Source organism: Lynx canadensis, chromosome A1 (assembly GCF_007474595.2).
Source record: "Lynx canadensis isolate LIC74 chromosome A1, mLynCan4.pri.v2, whole genome shotgun sequence".
Classification (NCBI taxonomy): domain Eukaryota; kingdom Metazoa; phylum Chordata; class Mammalia; order Carnivora; family Felidae; genus Lynx; species Lynx canadensis.
The window spans coordinates 1,628,353-1,644,388 of record NC_044303.2 but is presented as its reverse complement, the minus strand read 5'-3'; the positions used below and the strand labels follow the sequence as shown (position 1 = coordinate 1,644,388).

The 16,036-nt window shown below is 39.3% G+C and overlaps 1 protein-coding gene across 1 annotated transcript in view; it reads right to left on the bottom strand.

The window, feature by feature from the left end:
* Positions 1-16,036, bottom strand: part of IFT88 (intraflagellar transport 88) — a 145,225-nt gene that overhangs the window by 46,463 nt on the left and 82,726 nt on the right. Inside the window, 4 exon segments of the mRNA XM_030307527.1 lie at positions 8,762-8,877; positions 9,400-9,550; positions 12,093-12,201; positions 14,006-14,192. Of these exon segments, the coding sequence (XP_030163387.1) occupies positions 8,762-8,877; positions 9,400-9,550; positions 12,093-12,201; positions 14,006-14,192 (563 nt within the window).

Genomic DNA, 16,036 nt, shown 5'->3' with positions numbered 1-16,036 from the left:
AAGCAAACAAGCCTAATTGTTTTGGTTTGTCTCTTTTATCTGTCTTACCATCAGAACCTAGTTTATAAGTAGTAAGCCAAGTTTATTTCTTGAGTGGATGCCTACTCCTCTCCTCAATCCTCAGAGAAAAATACTACTATTTACAGGCAGCACATTTAAGACATAGTGACTTAGAATAACACCACCTCCAAACCAGCAAATTGGTTATAAATTGCCTAGCACAGTATTAACAAACTAAAGGTTTTACGTATTTTAAATCTGTAATGACTTGGCTTTATAGAATCATGGAACTTCAGAACTGGAAGTGGCCTCGGGTAGGAATTCATTCTATGTGTTCACCTTTAAGGAAAAGAAACTGAGACACGGGCATCCTATGCCTAAGGTTATTGTCCCGATAGTATTTACCAGCATAATATCCTGAATAAATCCCTTATGTCACACGTCCAGAAAGCAATGAGGAATGCAGTTTGAAAACTGTCTCAGAGAAGAATTATTATCTCCACACATGGAATAAGTAAGCACCATCTGAGAGTCATGATTTCTGCATTAAAGATGGCACAGTTAAAAATCTTTTATTGCACAGGGGCGCCTGAGTGGCTCAGTCGGTTGAGCGTCCGACTTCGGCTCAGGTCATGATCTCACGGTCCGGGAGTTCGAGCCCCGCGTCGGGGTCTGTGCTGACAGCTCGGAGCCTGGAGCCTGCTTCGGATTCTGGGTCTCCCTCTCTCTCTGCCCCTCCCACACTCATGCTCTGTCTCTCTCTGTCTCAGAAATAAACAAACATTAAAAAATTAAAAAAAAATCTCTTAATGCACAATGTCTTTTCTGGAAATTATCCTCCCCAAGCAAAGGAGAATAAGAAAGATAAACTCTATGTCAGATCAAACTCAAACCATATAAAACCATATACAAATGATGGATGATGGACTAAAAAAAAATGGAAACTGACTTCAGGAGGGCAAAGAAAGGTAAAACTCAAGTGCTTGCCAACAGCATACTGATGAGAGGTGCTCAGATCTTCCCTGCAAATCACCAGAAGTGTTCAAGAACTGGGATCACCGGCACTGAGGAAGGAGCAGTAAAGCATGAAACTATAAAAAGGAAAACAGACTGGAAACGTGACTGAGAAGCAGTGGGGCCCCCTCACCCCGTGCAGCCAGGTAATAACCCCTCACCCTCAGGAGCCGCTCAGGAAGGCTCCCGGCCAGGGGGGCTCGGCTGGTTCGAGGTGCTGGACTGAGGACTGCAGGATGAGGCAAAGAGTCTGCTTCTGGACACTGAGATCCTCAGCCCAGTCCCTGCCAGGTGGGCAGCAGCCCAGGCTTAGACTCCTGACGCAGATCTGAGGATGTTTCTCTGAATACACTGAATGGCCCCAGAGAAAAGACTTCAGAACTTTAAGATTAAATCTCAGGAACAAAATCACACTATTGACATGTTCTTTAAAAAAAAATTTTTGGGGGCGCCTGGGTGGTGCAGTCGGTTAAGCGTCCGACTTCAGCCAGGTCACGATCTCGCGGTCCGTGAGTTCGAGCCCCGCGTCGGGCTCTGGGCTGATGGCTCGGAGCCTGGAGCCTGTTTCCGATTCTGTGTCTCCCTCTCTCTCTGCCCCTCCCCCATTCATGCTCTGTCTCTCTCTGTCCCAAAAAATAAATAAACGTTGAAAAAAAAAAATTAAAAAAAAAAAATTTTTTTTTAACATTTTAATTTATTTTTGAGAGACAGAGAGAGAGAACAAACATGAGTGGGGGAGGGGCAGAGAGAGAGGAAGACACAGAATGGGAAGCAGGCTTCAGGCTCTGAGCTGCTAGCACGGAGCCTGACCAAGGGCTCAAACTCACAAACCATGAGATCATGACCTGAGCCGCAGTCAGACGCTTCACTGACTGAACCCCCCAGGTGCCCCACTATTAACATGTTGTTGTTGTTTTTTTCATTTTAGAAAAGTATTTATTTGCATGGATCTTTATAGTTTATAAAAGATTTCCCGGGACGCCTGGGTGGCTCAGTCGGTTAAGCGTCCGAATTTGGCTCAGGTCATGATCTCGGGGTCCGGGAGTTCGAGCCCCGCGTCGGGCTCTGTGCTGACTGCTCAGAGCCTGGAGCGTGTTTCAGATTCTGTGTCTCCCTCTCTCTCTGACCCTCTTCCGTTCATGCTCTGTCTCTCTCTGTCTCAAAAATAAATAAACGTTTAAAAAAAAAATAAATAAGAAACATTTCCATTGTATCTTTTTAAAAAAATTTTATTTTTTTAAGTTACATCTAAGTTAGCATCTAGTGCCACAATGATTTCAGGAGTAGATTCCTTAATGCCCCTTACCCATTTAGCCCACGCCCCCTCCCACAACCCCTCCAGTAACACTCTGTTTGTTCTCTATTTTTCAGAGTCTCTTATGTTTTTGTCCCCCTCCCTGTTTTCCTATAACATGTTCTAATGCAGCATTTGGTGACGGTACTGTTGGCGTTTAGGATGGGACCGTTCACTGTACAGGTCCTCTATGCATCACTGAATGTTTACCGTCACTGGTGGCTGCTTACCTAATGCTCGCAGTGCCTCCCTATCATCATGACCCTAAAATATGCCCCTCCCCCTACATCTCCAAATGGCTCCCCCAGGGGTAGGGCTGTATTGTCTTTCTTTGCTCACACTGTCTTTTTTCTTTAATTTTTAAATCTTTTATTGTGAAGTATAACACATATGGAAAGACACATAAAACATAACCATACAGCTCAATAAACTGATATAAAATGAACACTCATGTAATTATCCTACAGTTCAAGAGACAGAATGTTGCAAACACCCTAGAAGCCTCCTTTACACCCTCAACATTACCTCCTTTATCTAATACAGGCAACTATTATCCTGACTTTTGAATACTGATCTAGACTGGTTTTGAACTTTACATGAATGAAATCATATAGTAGGTATCCTCTTTTTATAGTTTTATTAAAATATAATTCATGTAACATACAATTCACTCATATAAAGTGTAAAATTCAAAGGTTTTTGGTATGTCTCATTAATTTTTTTAGTTTATTTATTTATTTTGAGAGAGAGAGAGCAAGAAGGGGAGGGGCAGAGACAGAGGGAGAGAGAGAATCCTAAGTAGGCTCCATGCTGTCAGCGCAGAGCCGAATGTGGGGCTTGAACTCATCAACCGTGAGATCATGACCTGAGCCGAAACCAAGAGTCAGATGCTCAACCAACTGAGCCATGCAGGCACCCCATCACATTATTAATTTTTAAAAATTATGACTAAAATATACAACTCAGTGGCATTAATTACATTCAGAAAGTTGTACAATCATCACCACTATTTCAAAATCTTTTTCATTAGCCGAACAGAAACCCCACAATCATTAAGTAATAACTTCATTTCTCCCCCCAAACTCTAGTAACCTCTAATATACTATCTGTCTCTATGAATTTGCCCGTTCTAGACACTTCATACAAGTGGGATCACACCATATTTGCTCTCCTGTGTCTGGGTTCTTTCACTTGGTATGTTTTCCAGGTCCTTTCATGTTGCAGCATGTGTCACAATGCTGTTCCTTTCCATGGTGGAATACCCTACTGCATATATACAACCACATTTTGTTGCCTGTCATTCATCAGTGATGGGCACTTGGGTTGCTGACACTTTTTGGCCATTGTGAAAAATGACATGTTAATGAATGTACCAGTATCTGTTTGAGTCTCAGCTTTTAATTCCTTTGTATATATTTAAGAGTAGAATTGTTGCATCACATGGTAATTCTAAGTTTAGCCTTCTGAGGAACCACGAGATGGTTTTCCATAAAACACCATTTTACATTTCCACCAACAATGCACAGGGTTACAATTTCTCCAGGTACTCAACCACCCCACCACTTATTATTTTGTTGTTGCTGTTTTCAAATATAACAGCTACCCTAAAAGCTGTGGTGTCTCATTGTGATTTTGATTTGCATTTTCCTAATGACTAATGATGTCGAACATACTTTCATGTGCTTATTGATCATCTATCTGTATACCTACTTTGGAGAAATGTCTATTCAAATCCCTTGCCTATTTTTAAATTGTTTTTGTTGTTGTTGTTATTGGGTCATAGAAGTTATTCATATATTCTAGATATAGCCCCTTATCAGATATAGACTTGCAAATATGTGGGCTGTCTTTTCATTCTGTTGATAGAGTCTTTTGTTTTTTAACTTATTCTTAAAATTTACATCCAAGTTAGCATATAGTGCAACAATGATTTCAGGAATAGATTCCTTAATGCCCCTTACCCATTTAGCCCATCCCCCCTCCCACCACCCCTCCAGTAACCCTCAGTTTGTTCTTATTTAAGAGTCTCTTATGTTTTGTTCCCCTCCCTGTTTTTATATTATTTTTGCTTCCCTTCCCTTATGTTCATCCAGTTTGTATCTGAAAGTCCTCATATGAGTGAAGTCATATGATATTACTCTTTCTCTAATTTTGCTTAGCATAATACCCTCTAGTTCCATCCATGTAGTTGCAAATGGCAAGATTTCATTCTTTTTGGTTGCAGAGTAATACTCCATTGTGTATATATACCACATCTTCTTTATCCATTCATCCATCAATGGACATTCGGGCTCTTCCCATACTCTGGCTATTGTTGATAGTGCTGCTATAAACACTGGGGTGCATGTGTCCCTTCGAAACAGCACACCTGTATCCCGTGGATAAATGCCTAGCAGTGCAATTGCTGCATCGTAGGATAGTTCTATTTTTAATTTTTTGAGGAACCTCCATACTGTTTTCCAGAGTGGCTGCACCAGCTTGCGTTCCCACCAACAATGCAAAAGAGATCCTCTTTCTCTGCATCCTCACCAACATCTGCTATTGCCTAAGTTGTTAATGTTAGCCATTCTGACAGGTGCAAAGTGGTATCTCATTGTGGTTTTGATTTGTATTTCCCTGAAGCTGAGTGATGTTGAGCATTTTTTTCATGTGTCAGTTGGCCATCTGGATGTCTTCTTTGGAGAAGTATCTATTCATGTTCTTTTGCCCATTTCTTCACTGGATTATTTGTTTTTTCAGTGTTGAGTTTGGTAAGTTCTTTATAGATTTTGGATACTAACCCTATATCTGATGTCATTTGCAAATATCTTCTCCCATTCCATTGGTTGGTTTTTAGTTTTGCTGACTGTTACCTTCGCTATGCAGAAGCTTTTTATCTTGATGAAGTCCCGAGAGTTTATTTTTGCTTTTGTTTCCCTTGCCTCTGGAGATGTGTCGAGTAAGAAGTTGCTGTGGCCAAGGTCAAAGAGGTTTTTGCCTGCTTTCACCTTGAAGATTTTGATGACTTCCTATCTTACATTTAGATCTTTCATCCATTTTGAGTTTATTTTCGTGGATGGTGTAAGAAAGTGGTCCAGGTTCATTCTCCTGCCCGTCGCTGTCCAGTTTTCCCAGCACCACTTGCTGAAGAGACTGTCTTTATTCCATTGGATGTTCTTTCCTCCTTCGTCGAACATGAGTTGGCCATACGTTTGTGGGTCCATTTCTGGTGTCTCTATTCTATTCCATTGATCTGAGTGTCTGTTTTTGTGCCAGTAGATAGAGCTTTTTGATGTAAAAAAGTTTTAAATTTTGATGAGTCTAGTGTATCTATTTTTTTCTTTTATTGTCTGTGCTTTTGGTGTCACATCTAAGAAACCATTGTCAAATCCAATGGCATAAAGATTTTCCTCCTGAGATTCATACTTTTAGGCCTTATATTTAGGTCTTTGATCCATTTAAAATTTTGTTTTGTTTTAATTTTAGAGAGAGGGGGCACACCCAGGCAGAGGAGAGGGGCAGAGGGAGAGAATCTTCATGCTGAGCTTGGAGCCTGACACAGGGCTCAATCCCACAACCCTGAGATCATGGCCTGGGCTAAAATCAAGAGGTGGACACTAACCAACCGAGCCACCCAGGTGCCCCTGAATTAAGTTACATACAGTGTAAGGTAAGGGTTCAACTTCATTCCTTTCCAAGAGGATATGTTTCTGAGCACCTTTTGTTGAAAAGACTGTCCTTTCCTCATCGAATGGTCTTGGCACCTTTGTTGAAAATCAACTTACTATACACACAAGGGCTTATTTCTGAGTTCTAGATTCCATTCATCTGTACGTCCGTCTTTATATCAATTACCATATTGTTTTGACTACTGCAGCTTTGTAGCAAATTTTGAAATCAGAAGGTATGATAACTCTAACTTTCTTCTTCTTCAAATTGTTCTGGTTATTCGAGATCCCTTTGAGATTCCATGTAAATATTAGAGTGAGCTGGGCAATCTGCTTTACTGAGTCTATTGCAAATGTTAGTCTCATCTGGAAACACTCTTACAGACACACCTAGAAATAATTTGGGCAGCCAGTGGCCAGTCATGTTGACACATAAAATCAACCATCTCAGTAGAATTCACCAGTGACACTATCTAGTCTGGGGATTTTCTTTGTTGGATTTTTTTTCTTAAGTGGGCTTTATGCCCAGTGCACAGCCCAACACAAAGTGCAACATGGGGCTCAAACTCACAACTGTGAGATCAAGACCTGAGCCAAGATCATGAGTCAGACATTTAACTGACTGAGCCACCCAGGCACTCCAACTTTGTTGGAATATTTATTTTAAAGATATATTTACTTATTTATTTTTGAGAGAGAGAGAGACAGAGAGAGACAGAGAGAGACAGAGAGAGACAGAGACAGAGAGAGAGAGAGTGTGTGTGTGTACATAAGAGGGAAAGAGGCAGAGAAAAGAGAGAGACAGAGAATTCCAGGCAGGCTCCACACTGTCAGCCTAGAGCCTGATGTGAGGTCGGAACCCACGAACTGTGAGATCATGACCTGAGCTGAAGTCAGATGCTTAATCAACTGAGCCACCCAGGTACCCCTCTGATACAATCTTTATAATTTCCTTTCTTCTTCTAATTGTGGGTTTATTCAGTATCTTGTAGGTAGTTTACTGATGGATACTGATTTTCTTATTCAATCTGTCAATCTTTTTCTTTTACTGGAAAAGTTTAATATATTTCTATTTGTTATTACTGATATAGAATGATTGTTTCTTCTATTTAGCTATTTGTTCTGTGTATTACATGTTTTTAGTTCCTCAATGCCTCCATTACTGCCCTTTATTGGTATTTAGTTGATTTTTTATAGTGTACTATTTTGGTTCCCATCATTCCTTTTCTGTGCATTCTTTCTTTTATGTATTTGCCTTTTAAATCATATAGGGAAGGGGCGCCTGGGTGGCGCAGTCGGTTAAGCGTCCGACTTCAGCCAGGTCACGATCTCGCGGTCCGTGAGTTCGAGCCCCACGTCAGGCTCTGGGCTGATGGCTCAGAGCCTGGAGCCTGTTTCCGATTCTGTGTCTCCCTCTCTCTCTGCCCCTCCCCCGTTCATGCTCTGTCTCTCTCTGTCCCAAAAATAAATAAACATTGAAAAAAAATTAAAAAAAAATAAATAAATAAATAAATAAATAAATCATATAGGGAAAAGAGAGGTTATAAGCCAAACCAAAAGTACAAATTGTACTTTTATATTTACCTATGAAGTTACCTTTACAAGTCTTCTTTAATTTTTTCTTAGGTCTTGGAGTTACCGTCTAGCATCTTTTCATTTCAGACTAAAGGACTCCCTTTAGCATTTTTCATTGGGTAGGTGTACTGGTAATAAGCTCCCTCAGCTTTTGTTTATCTGAAAATGTCTTAATTTATCCATAATTCTTTATTTTTCCACATGACACAAGTACTCTTATTTTCTAAACCATTTAACAAGGCATAAAACCAGTCTTAGCTCTCAGGCCATAAAAAACAGACAATGGGTGGTAGTGGGTAGTTGCTGACTCCTACTTTATTTAAAAAAAAAATTTAAAGGTTTTGGGGCCACCAGCTGGGTGGCTCAGCTGGCTAAGTGTCTGACTCTCAATTTCAGCTCAGGTCATGATCCCACGGTTCGTGGGTTCGAGCCCTGTGTTGGGCTCTGTGCTGACAGCTCAGAGCCTGGAGCCTCCTTCGGATTCTGTGTCTCCCTCTCTCTCTGCTCCTCCCCTGCTCATGCTCTGTCTTTCCTCTCTCAAACATAAATAAACATTAAAAAAAAAAAAAGAGTTGCATGTTCTAAAAAGAAAAAAAAAGTTTAATTTGTAATATACAATGTGAATTGATTATAAATTGGAAACAACACAATTTATTTCTATTAGGACTCTTTCAGAAATGAAACCTTGTCCTACAACCGAGTCAGTGATTTTCTAATTGATAAAGAAATAATACTTGTTTGTTGAAATGTAAGAAAAATACACAGAGCAAAATAACTCAAGGAAAGTATTTTTTTAAACTTTTGCATAAAAAGGTAATATATTTAACACAATAAGGACCAAATAAAATGGAACTTCATTCAAGAAAATGGAAATAATGGGGTGCCTAGGTGTCTCAGTTTGTTAAGTGTCCAACTTTGGCTCAGGTCATCATCTCATAGTCCATGGGTTTGAGCCCCATGTCAAGCTCTGTGCTGACAGCTCAGAACCTGGAGCCTGCTTCGGATTCTGTGTTTCCCTCTCTCTCTGCCCCTGCCCTGCTCATGCTCTGTCTCTCCCTCTCTCTCTCTCCCTCAAAAATAAACATTAAAAAAATTTTTTTAAATGGAAATAATACATGAATGTTCATTAATATTTGTTCATGAATGTAATATGTTTATCAGATTCTAATTCTAGGGATAAAATCAAATCCCAACACATTTAAGTAAACATGAAATCAGAATAATTACTTACTGTATAAGAGAAGCTCTTTCAAAGTATTGAATGGCTTTTTCACAAAACTGGGTGTCAATGTAATAAGCTCCAAGCCACTCAATAACTTCAATGTTAGAGGGGAAATACCTATATGACTAGAAAAATATGGACATGACAATACAACATCAGTGGCAATGTAGAATTTACACCTCAACATTTAGCCTACTGAAAGGATTTATTTTACCAATATGAAATTTCTTAACAAAAAAGCATGAGCTGTCATAAGGTCATAAGCACTTTATGTTTTGAAACTACAAGATTTAGAACACTTAATGTTTGATATATATTTTTAAATTACCTATAAATAGCTTTTCGATGTACTGATAGATGATCTGAATCAAATTAAATAAGTAATAGAATTTTAAAAAGGATCAAAATCAGGCTTCAAGGGAAAAATGAATGTGATTTTAATTTAATTTTGCATTAAAATTATTAAAAAATTTTATATTCCACAAATGCTTTATTTTATTTTAAATCATCATTCATTTAAAAACCAGTAAGCATTTCTAAATTTTAAAAACTAAACGGTCTGCTGACTGTTGTTTTCTTTTCTGCTGAATGCTTTATAACAATATATAAAAGGCTAAAAAGTAAAAGGAAAATAAAATTATACTTACCTCATAGTAGTACTGAAATGCTTGGGATTTATCTCCTTCACTATCATATAATTCTCCTAGTTTAGACAGAGCTCTAGAATCAGTTGGAACAACACTGATCAGTTGCATTAACCATTCAATAGCTTGATTGGGATCTTCCATTAATTCATATCTTGGAAAGTTTTAGTTAAGGATAACACAATTTTTCTAAATTCATTAATAAATAAGCAAACCTAAATACAACATTACAATGAAAATATTTCTTAGCCTATAGTAATGTGCTACTGAATACTGTTTATTCTGAATTTCTTCAGGGATGGGGATGAAAATGGGGCACCGTAAATAACACTCATGCTCCATATACACCTTGCTTTTCCTTTTGCTTCATTAGTATCCACTAAGATCAACTCCCAAATTTCTAGTAGAATTAACAGTTTGCTCTTTTATTCGAAGCACTGTCCAAAATTTGTCCTTAATAGAAATGCCTGAAAGTTGTGTTCAATTATTCTACTTCTCTTAATATGTCGAACATGTTAAGGGAAGAGTTTCCATGTATTTTCCTCTGAGTTTTCCCCAATTAGATTAAAAGCCCAAAATAGGGTATTCTTTTTTTGTAGCAAGTGCCTAGTAAATCCTTTGTATACACTCAAATAATTTATTCACAGCAATACTTACTGACTACTATTTATTTTTCCATTAAATGTCTCAATGAAATGAACATATTACAATCTAAAGTTTTATTGAGAAAGAAGCTTCTGTTTTTAATGATGGCAAATGTGATACCATAAAAGAAATATAAAAATAAGCAAATGATTGAAACAGCCTTAAAATTATCAATTGCTTAACTGAATCCAAGCTGATCAGGAACTGGGAAGTATCAGATCATGACGGTGGCAATTTCAGACAGATTAAGTGGACAAAACAAAGAGGCTGAAAGGAATAACCATGAAATCCTCTGCTCTAAAAATAGCTTTTTTATTAAAAAATGTTTTATGCTCTCTAACAAAAGTAGAGTACGTAGTACTTAAAATTATTAATGGTATACCTCATAACATACTTTTCCCTAACATCTGTATAAAAGTTATATCAAGAGGGGTGCCTGGGTGGTTCAGTCAGTTGAGTGTCTCTGACTTTAACTCCAGTCATGATCTCACCATTTGTGAGTTCAAGCCCCACATCGGGCTTGCTTCTGTCAGCGCCTAGCCTGCTTTGAATCTTCTGTCCCCATCTCTCTCTTCCCCTTCCCTGCTCATGCTCTCTCTCTCTCAAAAAATAAATAAACATTAAAAAAAAAAGAAACAGGGGCGCCTGGGTGGCACAGTCGGTTAAGCGTCCGACTTCAGCCAGGTCACGATCTCGCGGTCCGTGAGTTCGAGCCCCGCGTCAGGCTCTGGGCTGATGGCTCGGAGCCTGGAGCCTGTTTCCGATTCTGTGTCTCCCTCTCTCTCTGCCCCTCCCCTGTTCATGCTCTGTCTCTCTCTGTCCCAAAAATAAATAAAAATGTTGGAAAAAAAAAAAATTAAAAAAAAAAAAAAAAAGAAACAAACTTGTATCAAGATAATGGTAACTTAAAAACCTACATAAGATTTTAACTCTTCCCAAATGTTGTTTTGAAAGATTATTTTTAAAATGAGAGAAATTAAAATGTTTTTCAAATAGTTTCAAAGGCATTAAAAACATTAACAAATTTCTGCTTTTCTAACCAAAGGCAGGAGGGAAAAAAGAAAACAAACAAACTAAAGAGAGCCAGGAGTTGTAGAAGAAACTGACCAGGGAGGAATGTTTTACTTTTCCACATTCCCCAGAGTTCTAAACATAATACTGGCACAGAGTTCTAAACATAATACTGTGACTGTGGCACAGCACATAGTCAATAAGTGACTACTGAATGAACGGAGTAAGTGAGTGAATTCATATAAACTACTGGCTAATTTTGTAGGGTAAAGGCCTTTGGAGAGTTATACTCATTAAGCCTATATGTCAGCTAAAATAATGAAGATAAATTAACCAAACTCAATCAGCAGTACTAATCAGTAATAAATAATATTTTCCTTTTAAACAGTAAGTTACTGCTTCAAAAATACCCTACAAGATTCAGAGTTAATACAATCTAACCTACAGTCAATGAATAGCTTATGTGTACTAAACATCTGTGCTCAATTACTATTTCAATTATTTCCCCCCCAAATTAAGACATAGTAGTGTTAACCTTTTAATAATTTCTTTTATAATGCAAATGATCTTTTAAAACAGGATCAACCAAAAAACACACTCTTAACTATTGACAACAAACTGAGGGTTACCAGAGAGAAGATGGGGGCGGGGAGATGGGTAAAACAGGTGATAGGGATTAGAGTATACTCATCACGATGAGCACTGAGTAATGTATAGAGTTGTTGAATCACTATATTGTACACCTGAAACTAATATAACACTAGTGTAATTATATTATATTATATTATATTATATTATATTATATACAATAGAATTAAAATTTAAAAAGATACACATTTTATAAAAATGTAAAATACTGGAATTAAAATTAAAAAATAAAGCTGTATCACTCAAATAATATTTTTATCACATATTAATGTGATAGGATTTAAAATATTATCCTCATCAATTACCTCATTGGCTAAGGTTATTTAACGACTGGTACTCAATCACCAATTGAGTGAATTAACAACTGTCCTCAAGTTTTTCACATAAGATACACATTTGCTATCTGGTAAAGAACTTGGGCACTGTTTCTTAGGATTGCATGAAGTTTCAGGAAACAGTCCAAAGCTTCATCAAGCCGGTTTAGCCTCTTATAGGTAAGGCCTTAAAAAGAAGAAAAAGAAAAGCTATAAGCATTATTACTGGTAAGTAATTTTCTCAAAGTCACAGGATAAATTTTTAAATACATGTAAATATTCATCCAGGAGAGAGAGATGATGGGAATTTTTTTGAAAAAGAACAAGGCAGGGGAGGGGCTTTTCCACTATTGTTGGGCAGATACCAAAACATGCTAGAGCACTATCGTGATTTTAAGGTGCGGCAGGGAAACAGGAGTAGACAGACTAGCAGAATGCACAGTTCAGAAACTGACTCAGTTACAGAATTAATGGGCATTGAAACTTAACGGGGACTAAGGGACTAGTAAGAAATGGAGCCAGGACAACCGACTACACGTGAATTAAAACATGTAGATTCCTATTTTGAATGTATTCCTGTTTTGAATACACCCAAAACTTACTTTAAAACTAAATAGAAGAAAAAAAAAATGGTTAGAGAGGGAGGGAGCCAAAACATAAGAGGCTCCTAAAAACTGAGAACAAACTGAGGGTTGATGGGGGGTGGGTGATGGGTATTGAGGAGGGCACCTGTTGGGATGAGCATTGGGTGTTGTACGGAAACCAATTTGACAATAAATTTATAATAAAAAAAAAACTAAATAGAAAAAAACAAAGATGTAAACGTATGAAAAGAAAATATACGAAAATGATTTTATAATCTTGGGGTAGGGAAGGGCTTTGTAAAGCAATAAATAAATGAAGCCACAAACTTTCCAAAAGCCAAATTTGACTCTATAAAATTAGAAAACCTGTTTGACAAAACAAATGACCAATTAAAAGCTAAGCAACAGACTAGGAAAAGTACTTAAAACTTATAAAGAGAATAAATAAATCAATATCTAGGCAAGAAATCTCCTGCATTAAGGCCTCTGCTATTCACTTCCCTCTGCTCTTTCCCCAATACCCGAACGGTCCCACCCTCCCTTGCTCCAACATGACTTTAAACTCTCCTTGACTCCATCTAAAATGGCTAATTCCTCCCAACCCAGCCAGGTCTTCCTTTTGCATCTGGCAGGAGATTAAAGACTCCTCTCCGGGAGGAAGGATCCAATTGGATCAATTGACTAGCGGGCAGTTCCCCAACTACGCAGATCAGGCAGATGGCCCCGTGGCAGCGTGCCAGCACATCAGTCTCCCTTGTGGCCTCAGAGATCCGGCTCAGCTTTAGCTGCAAACTCCTACATGCGAGAAGACAGGCCAGGATCATCAGACATCTGAGGAAAGTTTACGACACGAAACACAGAAGGCAAAACAAACAAGCAAGCCAAAAACAGCAAAACACAGCTATGCAGGGAGAAGAAAACCTCAAAAGAAACTTCATTAATAACCCAAGAGATAAGAAGCAGTATTGTATCAACATGTGTTTGTCGCACTGCAAACTCAAGAACAGGAAGGGATGACACCCGTTTCAGGGGACCCTGACAGGCAAGGAAGGGAATAAGATGCGCCTTCAGGTCTTACAACGTTTCGTTCGCTAAAAACCAAACCTGATGTAAATATGACAAAATGTTGAAGTGTGTTAAATACAGTTGGTAAGGGACATGGGAATTTTTCTGTCCAATTTTTGTGTTTGAAACTGCTCATAAAGAAAATGTGTTTGTTTGTTTGTTTGTTTTCCCACCTATCAGTTTGGCAAAAGCTGAATATTCAGTATTAGTAGGAATTTGGGAAGTCAGTCAGTCGCCTCCACTAATGAACTGGATGGAGCTCTGTAAGTCAATTTAAAATAAGAAAAGAAAGAAAAAAATTGTAAAGGAGAAAAACAAAGCAATTCTGCCTAGTTTACTTACCAATATTATAAAGTGCTTCAGTACAAGAAGAATCATTTCTTAGAGCCTCTTTGTAGAATTCAGCTGCCTTCTCATAATCACCGTTTGCAAAAACTGTGTTCCCTTTGTTAGTCAGAGCTGAGGGATTATATCTATCAGAGTTCACAGCTAAATCTGCATAGCTACTGGCTTGTGCAAATTCATTTTCCTAAACAAAGTACAAAACACACACAAATTATTCGGGGTTTGTCAAATATCTCTACTGACTGTTCTGGGCTACAGACACGATAAACAGATTTTCTGAGATTACAAATACGATAAACAGAAATATTTTATGTATCTTGATCTTGACAGACTTATTCTACAAGATTTTTAATCATCATGTTCTTTCAACTACCCAAGTTTCTAATGACTGACTTCACAGTCTCATGGTTTGAATAACAACACTACATGTAAGCGGCTCCATTTTATTAATGGTTTTTTTGGCTATTTGTTTTTAGCTTTAGAGAGAGTGAGTACAGGATGAGGAGGGGGCAGGAGGCAGGGAATCTTAAGCAGGCTCCACACTCAGGGCAGAGCCCAATGCAGGGCTCGATTCCACCACTCCGGGATCATGACCTGAATCAAAATCAAGAGTCAGGCGGTCAACAGACTGGGCCACCCGGCCGCCCCAAGTGGCTCCATTCTGAACACCCAGATTTCACGTCACAGCTGCAGTACTGTGCACACCTGAAGCCCTGAGCAGGCTACAAAGGCACCACTATCTTTCCCGTCCTTCCATCCAGTTGGTTGCGTCACCTACTAGGTCTGGCATCTCTAGCAAGTCTCTAGTTCTGTCTCTTCCGCCAAAGGACCTTAACATCACTCATTTAAGCGACATAGACCTCTCAACCCTTAAATAGTGAAGCATCTGTGCCGGCTTGCTTAAGCCAGGAACCAGATTTCCCAGAATCCCCTTCCCTGCATGGTTCTTGTCCACAGTCGGCTGAAAGGAACTTGTAGGACATGCGGGACGCAGACACGAAGCAGCAGCTTTTGCTCTCTGGAGGTCTTTTTCTGGTCATCAGTTGCAGGACTGATGCAGAAACGCCTGTGGGTTCCAGCCTGTCCTCACTCATTTTGACTCCACATCTGGTTCTGCCTCCCAACTGTGCTGTCCCTGCTGAGCACAGTGACCCCGATCCCCGATCGGGCTTGGCTCCGGACCCACGGAGGAGGCAGCTGTGCAGAAGCAACTGCTTCCCAAAGGTCTCTCCAAGAACTCCGCCTTCGTGCGGCTGCTGGACACGCTGGGCCACTCACACACTGACTACTGGTCCCTTCTCAGGCCCCTGACCCCCCCTGCACCTTCACCCACAGCTCCCCCACCACTGGGTAAATTCTAGCTCCCACATCCCTTCTCCCATGATACTCACAGTGACTGCTTCCCCGAATGAACTTTCAAAACACTGAGATACAATTCACAGGTCAGATAAATGTACATTTTTGAGGCATTTACACATTCAAAAAATTGTACCACCATCACCAACAGCCATTTCTACAACATTTTTACCATCCCCCCCCCCCAAATATCCTGTACCCATTAGCAGTCACTCCCCATTCTCCCACCTGCTCTGGCCCCTGACAGCCACTAATCTGGTTTCCACCTCCATGGATTTGTTTATTCTGGACATTTCATAATAAACACAACCGTACAACATGCGGCTTTTTTGTCTGGCTTCTTTGCTTAGCAAAATGTTTCCAAGGTTCATCCATGTTGTACTACGCATCAGTATTTCATTCCTGTTCATCGCTGAATAATATCCCGTTGTATGGATAGGCCACATTTTGTTTATCCATTCACTGTTGATGGACACCTGGATTGTGCCCGCCCACTTTCGTTTATTATGAATAATGCTGTTATGAATATTCATGTATTTGTGTGGACTCTGAACTTTGATGTAAAAATTGATACTTAAAAGTGGGGTGCGGGGCGCCTGGGTGGCGCAGTCGGTTAAGCGTCCGACTTCAGCCAGGTCACGATCTCGCGGTCCGTGAGTTCGAGCCCCGCGT